General features: G+C 37.2%; 1 protein-coding gene across 3 annotated transcripts in view; it reads right to left on the bottom strand.

Annotated features, from left to right (window-relative positions):
- Positions 1 to 13,652, bottom strand: part of DCAF6 (DDB1 and CUL4 associated factor 6) — a 100,947-nt gene that overhangs the window by 15,557 nt on the left and 71,738 nt on the right. For all 3 annotated transcript variants that reach the window (XM_084790048.1, XM_084790049.1, XM_084790050.1), the window contains 4 exons: positions 10,720 to 10,837; positions 5,276 to 5,391; positions 4,823 to 4,891; positions 4,282 to 4,603 (listed from right to left, as the gene is read on the bottom strand). In XM_084790048.1, the coding sequence (XP_084646174.1) occupies positions 4,282 to 4,603; positions 4,823 to 4,891; positions 5,276 to 5,391; positions 10,720 to 10,837 (625 nt within the window). The remainder of the gene's footprint in view (positions 1 to 4,281; positions 4,604 to 4,822; positions 4,892 to 5,275; positions 5,392 to 10,719; positions 10,838 to 13,652) is intronic.

Raw genomic sequence — 13,652 nt, 5'->3', positions numbered from 1 at the left:
CATTTTTAAATGGCTAAATTTAAAATAGCTATCTAAGTGCTTATGTAGTAGTTTCTACTTTACCTCCTGGCCAGCAAAGCCTAAATTACTTACTATCTGGCCCTTTGGGGAAAACGTCTGAATACTTGTGACTGCTCCAGTTGGTTTTATATAGATTTGCTCTAGGTAGAGAAGAGTGCTCCACATTTAAAAATATCCATATGATTGCTATGGCCTTTATTTGCTGAGATATTGCCTTTTGATGCTTAATTTCAGCCCCAGAATGCAAACCCACTTTATATTTAACAAAACTTTAAGAATGTTAAGAGTCAAGTTTGGTGCCCCATGTTTGTAATCTTACACTGTAGGTATGGGTGGGAGGATCAGGAATCAAAAGCCACCTTCAAATACATAGCAAGTTGAAGGCCAACTTGGGGTTCAAGAGAGCCTAACTCGAAAAATGCAAAAAGACTGTAAAGAGCTGTGTTATAGAAACCACTACTCTGCAGTGCAAGGCCTGCTTCAGTGTTTAGATATAGGTCAACAGCTTAACTACATGACACCTTTAAAGTTTCATTTAAAAGTGTAAATTTAGCAAACAATAAAAGTGAAAATTAAAATTGGGGCAAAAGTGTGAGATATACTATATAGTTCTCATATAAATTAAAATAAAATAAAAATTTAATTATGCATTTAACTATTTGACTTTTACCATACTTATTGTGAGGACCATTTCTCTCTGGGCTTTTTTAATTGCAGCAAGACCCGTTCTGGGGCACACTGACAACACATTAGAATTCTAGACTGGGCCTGGAGTGGCCAAATGGCAAGAGGGTGACATCTACAGCATGTATTCTATTAGCTGGACATTTCATCAATGTGTGGGACGTACCTTAGCCTCTTCAGAGACAGAGAGTAGTCCAAATATTGCTAATCTTATAAGATGGTAAATGATTTGTGTTCTTAGAAGTAAAAATTTAAAAAATTGCTCCTTTTAAAATACAAGTCGCTCTATTATCTACCTTCAAATTTAGAAGCAACAAACCAGGCCTGAGGCCATGGCAAGTGGTATCTTGCTATAGAGTAATAAGCTGGCAACAGCCTCAGGGATAAAGCAGAGGGCAGACTCAGCAGGCACAGTCATTACTCAGGGAGCTCTGATTACACAGCAGTGCTGCTAATGAAAAGGAGACCCCACAGGAAAACCAGTTGAAGAGTTCTTTGCTTTTGTCACTTACAAGATTTTGGTAAGGAGCTAGGAGCGGCTAGATGTGGAAGCTCACGCCTGTGAGACCACCACTTCAGAGGCTTCAAAGCAGGAGAATTACTTTGAATTCAAATGCCCTGGACTACAAAGTGAGATGACAACAACAACAACAACAATAAATGGTTCAAAAAAACCAAAATGAAACAAAAGAAAAAACAAACCTGGGGAAAGACAGCGAATCATGAAGGAAACATCTATAATGCCAGAGGAGGACTACAGTGGCCCTGGTGTTACCTTGGATGGGTGTGCTTATACATGCAGCATTTTATTTAGTTTCAGATACTTTGCTTGGAATGATTTCTATACTTTCTTCTCCAATAAATTAAGTTTCCTGAAAATCAGGAATTTTACTATTATTTGTTACTAGTCTAAATTTTATGTCCTGTAAAAGCTAAGTAATATGCAGGCCAAAATAAGGATTATATAGATTATCAAATTGTATCTAGTCTTTAAAAGTTTAAAATATGGATGTAATCATAATATTTGACTAATCATAATTACCAATCCTAAATATTTGGCTAATCTAATTCAACAACTGCATTTTCTAAGTTACTCAAGTTGTCAAGTACCAACTTTATGGCAGATCAAACCTTAAGAGAATGAGAAACCATCAATTTGACTTTCAAATTGTGCTATGCTTGTGGTAACTTATCCTGTATATATTAAGTAGTAACAATTTATTAAGGATCCCTTAATCACTGTGGAAAGAAGCAATTTCTTTTCTTCTTTTTGGTTTTTGAAGACAGCCACTGCCTCCCTGAGTGCTCGGATTATAGGAGTGAGCCACCACAACCATTATTAAATTTTTCTTTGCTAAAAAAATTATATAAATAATGCTGAGGGGTTAGTGGAACATGCTTGTAATCTCAGCGCTTGAACTGAGAAGTTCAAGGTCAGCCTGAGTTAGAGAGCCAGCCAGGACTAATAGTAACCCTCTATTTCAAAACAAAACAAAACAACCAAGTAACCAATCAATCAAAAATCAAGGGAGGTTGATGATTAACATGTGGAAGGTATTTTATTAATCTTTAGGTACAAATATAAGGAAAGGTTATTTGAACAGAATCTTCACAAAGTAAGCATTTCCCAAACTTGATTGAAGGTACTATGCTTCCACGGTTAGCAAAGCTGGTTTCCCTGAGCTGAAAGCTGTACTTTTTAATGCTTCTATTTGTCGATGTGAATTCCTTAGAGCATTCCTTTTTGCTTTTTACCTTGTGAGAGGGCTTCTCTAAATTGCCTAAGATAGACCTCAAACATAACTTTTCTGCCTCAGTCCCCCAATTAGCTAAAATTATAGCATGCATTACTGCTGCTGGCTGAGCCTGTCTTACTGTAATTGTCTTTTCAGGATTAAGTACCCTTATACAGAAAATACATTGGTTGTTTAAGACATGTATCAGACTTTACAATGTGAGACAGGTCTTTTAATTGACTCAACTTAAATTTGTACAGCAATTTTAGGTAATCATAACTCCACTTCATATATAAGAAAAACTGAATTTTTTAATTAATAAGGACCATGCATAAGAAAAGCTGCTGGTAGGTGGTGAAGGTAGATTCAAACCCAAGTTATGATGTTTTCACAATTACAAAGCATTGCCACTGTTTTGGTTTTGAATTTTGAACATGATTCATTCTGTAGCCCAAGCTACCCTGTACTGTTAGCTATGTAACTAAAGCTGCCTTGAACTCACAGCAGTCCTCCTGCCTTAGCCTTCCAAGTACTCAGATTACAAGTATGAGCTACCATGCCTGGACAGAATGCAATTTTTAGTGGTATAATAATCTTCTCATTACACATGTAAGTGTGTATAATACATAATCTTGTTAATTAAGTCAGAAATGTAAACTGCATGTTTGATAAACAACAGTCTATTCAACACATAAAAAAGTGAAATGGTCCAAACAGAACTTCATTCCTGTGTGAATTAGGACTTTAAAGATAGAACTGGATTTTCCGGTACTAATCACACAGACAGGTTCCCACATGTATGGTTTGCAACTACTTTTCTTCCTAGGTACCAGAGAGTGAACATAAGCCCCTGCTAACAAGTGAGGGCTAGTCCCATCTCTTTTTATTTTTATTTATTTTATTTTTTTTATTCCCATCTCTTAAGTTTTACTTCTTAGTTTGAGACAATCTCACTAAGATGCATAGGCAGATCTTGAATATGGAATCCTTCTGCTGCAAGCTCCCAAGTAGCTGGGATTACAGGCTTGTACCACCAGGCTTAGTCATTTTAAAAGATCATTAAAATGTATTTTATCTTCTAAAATAAATGTTTCCTTCTGTTTACATAAAATCTAAGAATGGAAAAATCATACATACATTAACAATTCAACTCTCTATTGTTGCTACAATATTTATTACCCATCTCATACGTTTTTAGTTTCTTAATTGAGTCCTTACATTATTATAAAACAGAGAAAAACAAAGTTCCAACTATCCAGGACAAAAAAAATTATTTATTTATTTATTTATTTATTTATTTATTTAAAAAAGGAAAAGAAAAAGAAAAAAAAGTAACATTAAAATAAAAACAGGCTTAGTGGCACATGCTTTTAGTCCCAGCACTTGGTAGGCAGAGGCAGGTGGATCTCTGAGTTTGAGGCCAGCATGATCTACAGAGCAAGTTCCAGGACAGCCAGGGCTACATAGTGAGTCCTCCATCTGAATAAACAAACAAGCAAAAACCCAAAAGCCATACTCTCTACAGGACAATCTGAAAACTAAATGTAACCTTAATTTTTAAGTGACCTGTTACCCATTCTCAGTATTCCTCTCTTGATCTGTGAACTGAGGCACAAGCCTCAGTGGCAGAAACACTGAGCAAAGAGACTTTCTCTTCATGTCTTCATATAGTTTGCTCAGAATGTGTGAAATCATTCACAGTTTAAAAACTCTGACGTGGCATATATGATTGTGACACCTCTAGAGGAAACAACTTTAAAAATGGAAAGACTCTCATTTGACTTCAAACTCTTGTCAATTACACTTTTTTAAAGTCTATACTAATTAAAAATATACCAACCTATCTCCAGGTCCTGCTCGATATCTTGCCCCAGGGATCAGGACCGGGTCATCATCGCTGTCGTCTGTGTCCTGGAGAGCAGAGTCCCTGGCTGATGTGTCTTCATGAGCTGAAGGCGCAATGGCTTCTGTTTGGGATGGGGGTTCAGGACTGGTGCCAGCATGATTGGCAGCACTCTCAGTGCTAGTCTGCTCAGAGATTTCCCTGCCTGTTTCTGACAAAGTGCCTTCTTCTGGAACCCCACGAGGGCTATCAAGACTCGGGGTATTCCTTTCTCCTGAGTTAGAATCCAATGGCTCAGTTGTGAAGTTATCAGATTGTGCTGTCAGAAAACAAAGTTGGATATAAGTCAGTCATGTGTTCAGTTTGTCATTTTACTTAACTTAGGAGCTGACATGTTCTAATATGAATCCGACTTCATGGAGAGGAAAATGGCCCAGCCATCATGTGGAAGAAACCTTTGCCTCGGGAAAGATTTACACACTCACGCTGTTTAGTTTTGTATATGAGCCAAGTTCTTAAAGATAGCAAGACAACTCACCTATATCTATCTGGTTTTGAATGAGGTTTTCTGAAAACGTTCCTTTCTCTGATAGTTCTTCAGGAGCTCCTAGAATTAAGCAAAATTATTATTAAATCTAGTTTTTTTTTTTTAAAGAAAATCAAATATAAACAAACACTCCAACATTCCTTTAAATAAATGGCTCAATTCTGGATCATAAAATGTCAGCATGAGCCGCTAAGTGGCTCAGAGGGTCAAGGTACTTGCTAAGTGTGAGCCTAGAGATCTGAGTTTGATCCCTAGAACCAACCCAAGCAAAGGTGGGAGGAGGGAGCTGCCTTCACAGCGGTGTCCCCCACAAAATAAAATTTCAAAGAAAGACAAGATCTCACTCTACAAAGAACTGACAAAGATGAAGCATTGTGGGGTAAGAGAAAGAGGTAGGTGTCTAGCACTGGGGTTTCTTATAAGGAAAAAGCAAAATAAGCTTACTTGTTTCACTGTCACCTTCGGGTGGCTGCACAGCACTCTGTGGGACCAAGGGTTCCTCCTGACCCTCGGATTTGCCATGGCTCCCATTTCCTCTGGAACTTGAGGCTGTGATGCTCCTAGTATCACAAGATAAGTGATTCGACCGAAAGTTAAGAGAGGAATTTTGATGTAACTTTTATATTTTACAACTTAAAAGTATATTAGAAAATTCAGAACGTAAATACTTGAAAGGCCATTTAAAAAAAGAGAGAAATCATGATGATCAGCACACTTCATATTAAAAAGACTTTAAAATGAGGGCACTTTAATTCACTATTTGATGCTTCTGTTATTGACTATACACTTCTGTGTCTCTTAAGTCTGTCTGTCTGTCTGTCTGTGTGTCTCTCTCTTCCTCCTTCTCTCTCTTTCCCCCCCTCTCCTCCCCCCTCTGTGTGTGTGTGTGTGTGTGTGTATGTGTGTTGGGAATCAATCACAGGGACTTCATACATGCTAATATGTCACACCTCCAACCCCAGTTCCTACAGAAATTTAAGTTGAATGGAAGCTTGGTCATTACTTCAGTCTTTTTTAACTGCCCCAGTACAACACTGCCTATCTTGGCACATGCACATGTGTTTACTGAACATTACAGCTTTGTAGAGAGATATTATATTTTCTATTTCAGTTTTAATACCCACCTCATGATGGCCAGCATCCCATTAGCATTTGGGGCTATCACACAATATTACACCTACTCAAATAAATAATTTTTAGTAAGTATTCCATAAAAAATCATGGCATATGTGTAAGAAGAAAGTGTACAAGAGGAAGATGTATGACAATCTGAAATTAAAACAAAATTTAGAGCCAAGGAGATGGCTGTGGGTGAGCTGCTTGCTGCTGATCCTGAAGACCAGTGTATGACAGCAGGAACCCACTAGTAGGAGCAGAGCCCCCAAGATGTCTTCTGGCTTCCACATGTATGCCAAGAGGCACACTGAAACAAATATACACATGCAGAAAATAAATAAATGTAAAAAAAGGAAATTACTAAGGACTTTTTTGCCAAGATTCTGTAAAATCATCCCCTTTAAGCCAATTACAAGAGTCAATTTCCTTTTATCTTTTCTTTGTTTTGTTTTTTGTTTGTTTGTTTGTTTGAGACAAGGTTTCTTTGTGTAGCCTTGGCTGTCCTGGACTTGCTTTGTAGACTAGGCTGGCCTTGAACTCACAGTGACCCACCTGCCTCTGCCTCCCAAGTGCTGGGATTAAAGGTTTGCGCCACCACACCCGGCTTTCCTTTTTTATTTTTAATATGTGGGGATTTCTGCCTGCATGTATGTCTATGTACTACATGGGTGTCTAGTCTGTCAAACAACCAGAAGAAGGCATCTGATCCTTTTGAAATGGAGTTACAGATGGTTGTGAGCCACCATATGAGTGCTGAGAACCAAACCTATGCCCTTTAGAAAAACAACAGCAAGTGTTCTTAACTACTGAATTATCTTTCTGGCCACTCTAAATATCTTTTTAACAAGAAAAGAATACAAAGCCATCGTGGTCGATAAAAGCAAATATGATACAATATTTTTCATCAACAGGAAAGATATAATACAGACATAAATAACATGCTTAGAATACAATACTTTTGATGATTAAAATATTATGGTAGTAATATAGGAATAGAGCCTAGTGGAAAAGGCACATTATTCAACCAGGCGCAATTAGAATAGTCAATATGGTGTTATAAATCACAATGAAATGAGAAGACTGAACAATAAATGGTACTGGGACAAAGGAACAGCATGTGTAAAGTTAATGCTGTAACTCAGCAATACACTTGCTAGAAAAATAATTCCAGAACTATTAAGCAGGTAGTTTCAAGTATAAAACTATGGAAAACACAAAAGTAAGATGAGAGCAGCTTTCCCTAATCTGAGAAGGACACCATTTCCTAAAATGAAGATTAAGGTGGAAATTATAAGGCACAATCCCTGCAAGTAACTGAACAGCAAACACCTGGAACACATGGACAATAAATGGAAACCAATTGACTTCACCCTTGCCTCGTTCTACAATAGCTTGCATAGATCAACAAGAAAGGATGGAGACCACAATAGAAAACGGGACAAATTATTAGAATAGCAATTTATAGAAGAGTATTGTTATAGCTATCAACTATGCAGGGCTTAATCATACAAAGTATGCTAAGTTTAAGGTGCTTTCTCTGTCAAATCCCATGAAATCTTCACAACAAACCTGAGAATTGGGTTCTTTTAAGAGTGTCTATTTCCACTAGAAAACCAGGATTTAGAGCTTCTGCAGGCTGTACGTTAGTGCCCACTCTGTAGTGCAATATAATATGCCTCATCTACCATTAGGGACACTTAAAAGCAAGACACAATACTGAAATAAAGAATCATAGTTTTTAATGTTTTGGTTTATTTTCAACAATTTATTGAAAATTTTGAAAATAAAAATGGTAATCGTTGACAAACTGATGAATGACAATATAATTTATGGTAATTTGAAGTGAAATTAGCATTCAAGAAAAAAAAAAGAGAATAAAACTTTTTCTTAGAATGGTTCTGAAGGCATTCTTCCTAAGAAGGGAGTCTTGTATAGAAAGATGAGAATAGAAGAGATAGCGCATAAGTGATAAATATGAGAACCTTGCATTAAATTATATATTATGGAACAGGGCCACAGATGTCATGACTTTAAAATGTTATGGTAAAACACTTGGGGTTATTAAGAAATCCCATTGACTGAATCTTCAAACATAGTATGTATAATATGATTACCTTTACACCTCTACAACCTCTATGGTATATTTGAACACAGGAACCAAAAATATCTTTTATGTTTTTAAGCACCCTCTTTACTTTTCTGGCTGAGCTTGTCTGTTACTCGTTTGTCTCTCCTCTGCTCCATTTCACATACTTGAGCTTCCTAAAACCCCCTGAAGATACAGGACTGCTCTGCTCAAACCTTATGTGGGCTGTCTCTCTGCCTAAAGTGTTCTTCCCTTCTCATTGATGACTAACCTACATTAGGTTTCCTGATTGTCCTTACCAGCTCTATTTTCTTCCATAGTACTTATGGCTTCAAACATGCTCTACTCTGTACTCATTTGCTGTAATTACTGTCCACTTCCTCCACCTAGAATGTAAGTTCCAGCAGGGCACAGATTTTTTTTTAAACTACTTTTTTATTCATGCATTTCCAATGTCTAGAATAGTCCTTGGGACACAAGTTTCCAGTAACATTCAAAATCCTATTTAATCAGACTTTACTGTAAAATGCATCTAAACATAAATACACATGGAAGTCAGTGAACTAAGTAAAGTAAAATATAATCACACATTAATCAAGCACACAACATATAATTATGTATTAATAAATAATATACTACATGTGATTTTTTTTGTACACAAAGTATATTGTAACAGTATATGGTATATTTATATAAATTTAATGTATTAACTTGATTTAGTATATTAATGATAATTATAAATGCCTATAAATGACATAGTTATTAAATAAAGCTTTATATAGCTATACCACCATATAATTATATACATTCATAAATTACTAATTAAACAAGGTTAAATAAAAACTATTTGGATAATGTTCAATCAAAAGGCCTCTAGACAATAGGGAATATAATAAAATGTTTACATAAATTGATTTCTTAAATGGTAAGAATCAGTTAAATTAATACATGAATGAATAACAAATGCCAATAAAGAAAACCTACATAACATTGAGTATAAAAATCCAGCCTTCCTAATAATAAGTAACAAGTAAAATTATTTTAAAATCATGAGTCAAAAAATAAATACACTGAACAGAAAGCAAAATATGTTTGTTCATACACTATCAGAAATGTGAAAAGACAAAGACCTTTAGAAATAAATCGGTGAGAGGACCAGAACTTAAACCCAACTTGCATGTGCAGAACTCTGAGGAAGATCTGCTGACTTCCACAGTTCCCTCTCTACATGAAAAGTAAAACAACTAAAATGTAAAATTCCCTGTCCTTTTGCTTTTGTTTTGTTTTGTTTTTCGAGACAGGGTTTCTCTGTGTAGCCTTGGCTGTCCTGGACTCACTTTGGAGACCAGATGGCCTCAAACTCACAGAGATCCACCTGCCTCTGCCTCCCAAGTGCTGGGATTAAAGGTGTGAGCCACCACGCCTGGCTCTCCCGCCCCCTTTTTTAAACTCCCTGTCTTAGAAACAAATTTTTTAGATAAAAATAATGTCAAGGGGGAAAAAGAGGAGAGCACTGACACCTCTCCCAACAGATGCAGGTTCAATTTGCTGCACCCACATGGCAGCTCACACCTGCCTATACCTGCAGTTCCAGGGGAATCTGTCAAAACCAAACAAAACAATAACAAACCAATGCACGTAAAAACAACTACATCATTAAAAAAGAAGAAATGAAATGTAGATTTACAGAGAGAACAAAAGTAAAAGAAACAAAAGAAAGAAATTGGCAATATCTTCTTTTGATCTAAGCATAGTTCATTTCTGAAAATATATCTCAGATACGATGCTGAAAGTAGGAAAAGTTTTAAAAAGAAAGACATTCCTCCTCAATGGGTTAAAAATGGTAAATTTGTTTTCCAATTAAAAAGGAATGAATATGTATTCTAGATTCTCCCTACTGAATGGACTAGTAAAATAACAATTAGTACAAGGAACTAAAGGAAATAATGTTTAGTTACAGTTAATACTGCTTACTATAAAGTTAACAAATGCAAAATGGAGCATATTCAGTATAATTAAAACTATATTCTAAAATGCACAACAAAAATCATGCAAATATGTATATATGCATACACACAGAGAGAATAAAAACTAAAATGCTCTTAGTGCTTGTATTTTCTATCAGAACAAACATACCAAGATAACAAACACAATTTGCTAAATTTTTAGAAATGTAAATTCTCAGATCTGATTTCACAACTGATATGCAGGTGGGCATTATGGGTTTTTCTTAGCTTTGTGTACATGTAAGTGTGTGTGTAACATGCACATGCACCACATGGAGATGCTGGGTGTCTTCCTCTATCGCTCTCCACCTGTGGGCTTGAGACAGTCTCTCACTGATCAGGAAGTGAGCTCAAGGGATCTGTCAGTCTCTGGCTCCCAATGCTAGGATTACAGGCAAGTGCAGGTATGTGCAGCAATGTTCAGTTTTTTACATTGCTATACGATTCCAATTTGGGTCCTCAGGGTTGCATAGCAAGGACTCTTATCCACTGAGAATGAGCCTTCTCCACAGACCCCTAATCTGTATATAAACAAATTCTTCAAGAAATTTAAAACATACTATAGTTTCACAACCAATACAGTATAGCAAAAACAAAACATAAAATGAAGCACAGAAAAAGCATATCTAATACAATTCTACAAAGCAGCTAAAAATGCCACCGCAGAAGCGTTAACTTACCATTCATCTGTAAAGTTCAGTTTTATTGTGCTTGTAGTTGTTCCTTCTGTGCTGTAGTGCAAACTTAAAACTGGTTCACCTGTCCCTGGTTTGGGGCTCAGCCTTTCATTATTGTTATCTGAAAATTGTGTTTAAAACATTTGAAAAAGTCTCTGAAACCAGTAAACATATGACATTTCCTAAAATTTAAAAGAACTTAAGTTAGGTTGTTGTCATAACTTTTGCTCATGTTAGGGTTCTGATTTAAAGTTCAAAGCAACAGTATCAATTTCTAGCTTTGTGTACACGACTCCCTCAAATTTAGAGGGAAATCAAACATACTGAAAATCACACCCTCTCATTAAAGAACTGAAAGCTATTAACATGCAGTGACATACATTATAAGCTGGTACCCACACTGGACTTTTTAGTTGTTTGAGCACCAGGAAGGATCAGCAGCGACTGAAGTTTAAGCTGCAAGGGCTCTCTGCACAGAGCTGCTCAGATGCCGCAGTTAGATGCTGCTGAGTCTTTGCTCCCTCAGGACACTCCATGGCACCGCAGCAGTGTCCTGTGCTTTGGGATTTTCTAAAAATTCCTTCAATATTTTAGTATATTTCAGTTTTTATTCTTAAATAAATTTTCTAAAAAGCTATTTCTTAATAATGGACAGTAATTTCACCTTAAAATTTTATAGGGTGCATCAACCATATAAAATGTCTTAAGAAATGTGTGGTGGCGCATGCCTTTAATCCAAACACTTGGGAGGCAGAGGCAGCCAGATCTTTGTGACTTTTGAGGCCAGCCTGGTCTACAAAGGGAGTCCAGGACAGCCAAGGCTACACAGAGAAACCCTGTCTTGAAAAACCAACCAACCAAACAAATAATAAATAAATATGCAAATAAAGGTGGGCATGGTGCTCACACCTGTAATCCCAGCACTTTGGGAGCTAAGACAGGAGGACCTCCAAGATTTCAAGGCTAGCCTGTGTTCCACAGTAAAAACCAGGCCTACAGAGTGAGACCTTGTCTCAAAAGAAAAACTTCCCATTTGGCTGGGCCAGGCTGAACACATCTATGACCCCAGCATTCAAGAGGCAAAGACAAGTGGATTGCTCTAAATTTGACTACACCCTGGTTTGCATAGTGAGTGTTAAACCAGTCAAGGCTACTTAATAAGTCTCTGTCTCTAAATTAATCATTTAGTCATTCAAACAAAATGGCAAAAAAAAAAAAAAAAGCCACAGAAAGTGTAGAGACTATTCAAAGCCCTCTCCCCCAAACAGCAAATGGATATTCAAGGACAGAATGAAACAGAACTTTAAAACTTCCCATTTGATGGTCATTAACATCTTGTGGAGACATGAGAACAGACACGGAATAGAACTGGACACACAAAGCCAAATATCAGATCCTTTAGCTGGCTGTCTCCAAAGAGAGAACTCGTCTGGGCTATCTTTTTCTTGGCATCCATTCCAAGACTGGTACAACAATGAGCTACTTTTCTTCTTTTACAATAGTGTCAAGACTGAGTCATTTGTCTACACATAGTTTTCCCTTTAGTTGTGCCATTGAGATTCTTGTCCCACTGATGACAAAGCCACTGTTGTTTTAAGGCTGCTGTGACTGGGGTAGGTGGTAAATTAGCCTGGGATGATCAAGGACACAAGCAGAGCTGGAACTGGTTCTCTCAGAATATTTTACAAAATATTTTGTCACTTATTTTCCCTCTAAGTTAAAGAAGAGGGTATGGTGGCACACATCATTAAGTCCAGCACCAGGGAGGCAGAGGCTGGTGGATCTGAGTTCAAGGCCAGCAAAGGCTACACAGTGAGACCCTGTCCTGAGGGGGAAAAAAGGGAGGGCGCTTTAAGAGCAAGTGTACTGCTCTCCTAGAGGACATGAGTTCGATTCCAAGAACCCACAACAGGTCACGCATAACCTCCTGTAACTCCAGCTCCAGGGAACTCAACACTGCTCTTCTGACCAACCCTCAGCCCCAACCCCCAAAAACCTATTCTTTTTTGAAGAAAATTTAAAAGGCAGTTACATAAATTCATATGCTATTACTATAGAAATATAGTAAACAAAAGCAAGGAAGAGAACAGTGTAGAAACATTTCCTTAACATTTGTACAACACTCTGCCAATCCCTCCTTAGCAAGAAGTCTCCAGGCAATTAACAGTCACAACTTCTTTCTTAGAGTCATTTACAAAATTAATCAAGCACAGTCATAAAATGGAGCAATATTCATACAATCATAAAATGAGTACAGTGATAAATACTGTTCCTTTCAACTCTTAAAGAATTCCTCAGCTTTGGCTTAAACTGGCCAACCACCGCACGAATGAAGTGCAGTCTTCCAGTGGTTACTCAAAGGTCAGACTTCCGACTTTAAGGATTCCCATATAGCTGCAGATAAGCCATGTCTCTGGTAGAAACAGTACACAATGCAGAATCTGGCTTCTCAAATGCAGTACTAGTGTGTGTTTATATCCAAGGATTAGAACTTATTTCTAACTTTCCTCAATCCACTCTTCCTAGCATTGTATGACTATATACAATTTACCAAAATGGGTTTTCTCAGAATGTCATTTGTTGGTTTGCTTGTTTGTTTGTTTATTTTGTTTTGTTTTGTTTTTCAAGACAGGGTTTCTCTGTGTAATAGCCCTAGCTACCCTGGAACTTTTTGTAGAGAGCTGGCTTCAAACTCACAGAGACTGCTTGCCTCTACTGCCCAAGTGCTGGGATTAAACACATGTGCCACCACACCCGGCTTAGAATTCTTTAGCTAAGAATAGATGCCCTTTGGAGGCTGAAGAAATGTCTGAGGTTATGAGCAATGGCTGCTCTTACAAATGACACAGATTTGATTCCCAGCACAGATATGGAAGTTCACAACCACCTGTAACTCCAGTTCTGGGGAATTCCATGCCTCCCTTGGCCTCCATGGG

The sequence above is a fragment of the Acomys minous genome (assembly GCF_964271855.1).
Source record: "Acomys minous genome assembly, chromosome: 1".
NCBI lineage: Eukaryota > Metazoa > Chordata > Mammalia > Rodentia > Muridae > Acomys > Acomys minous.
Note: the sequence above shows the minus strand (reverse complement) of the source record. Positions and strands in the feature narration are given on the sequence as shown.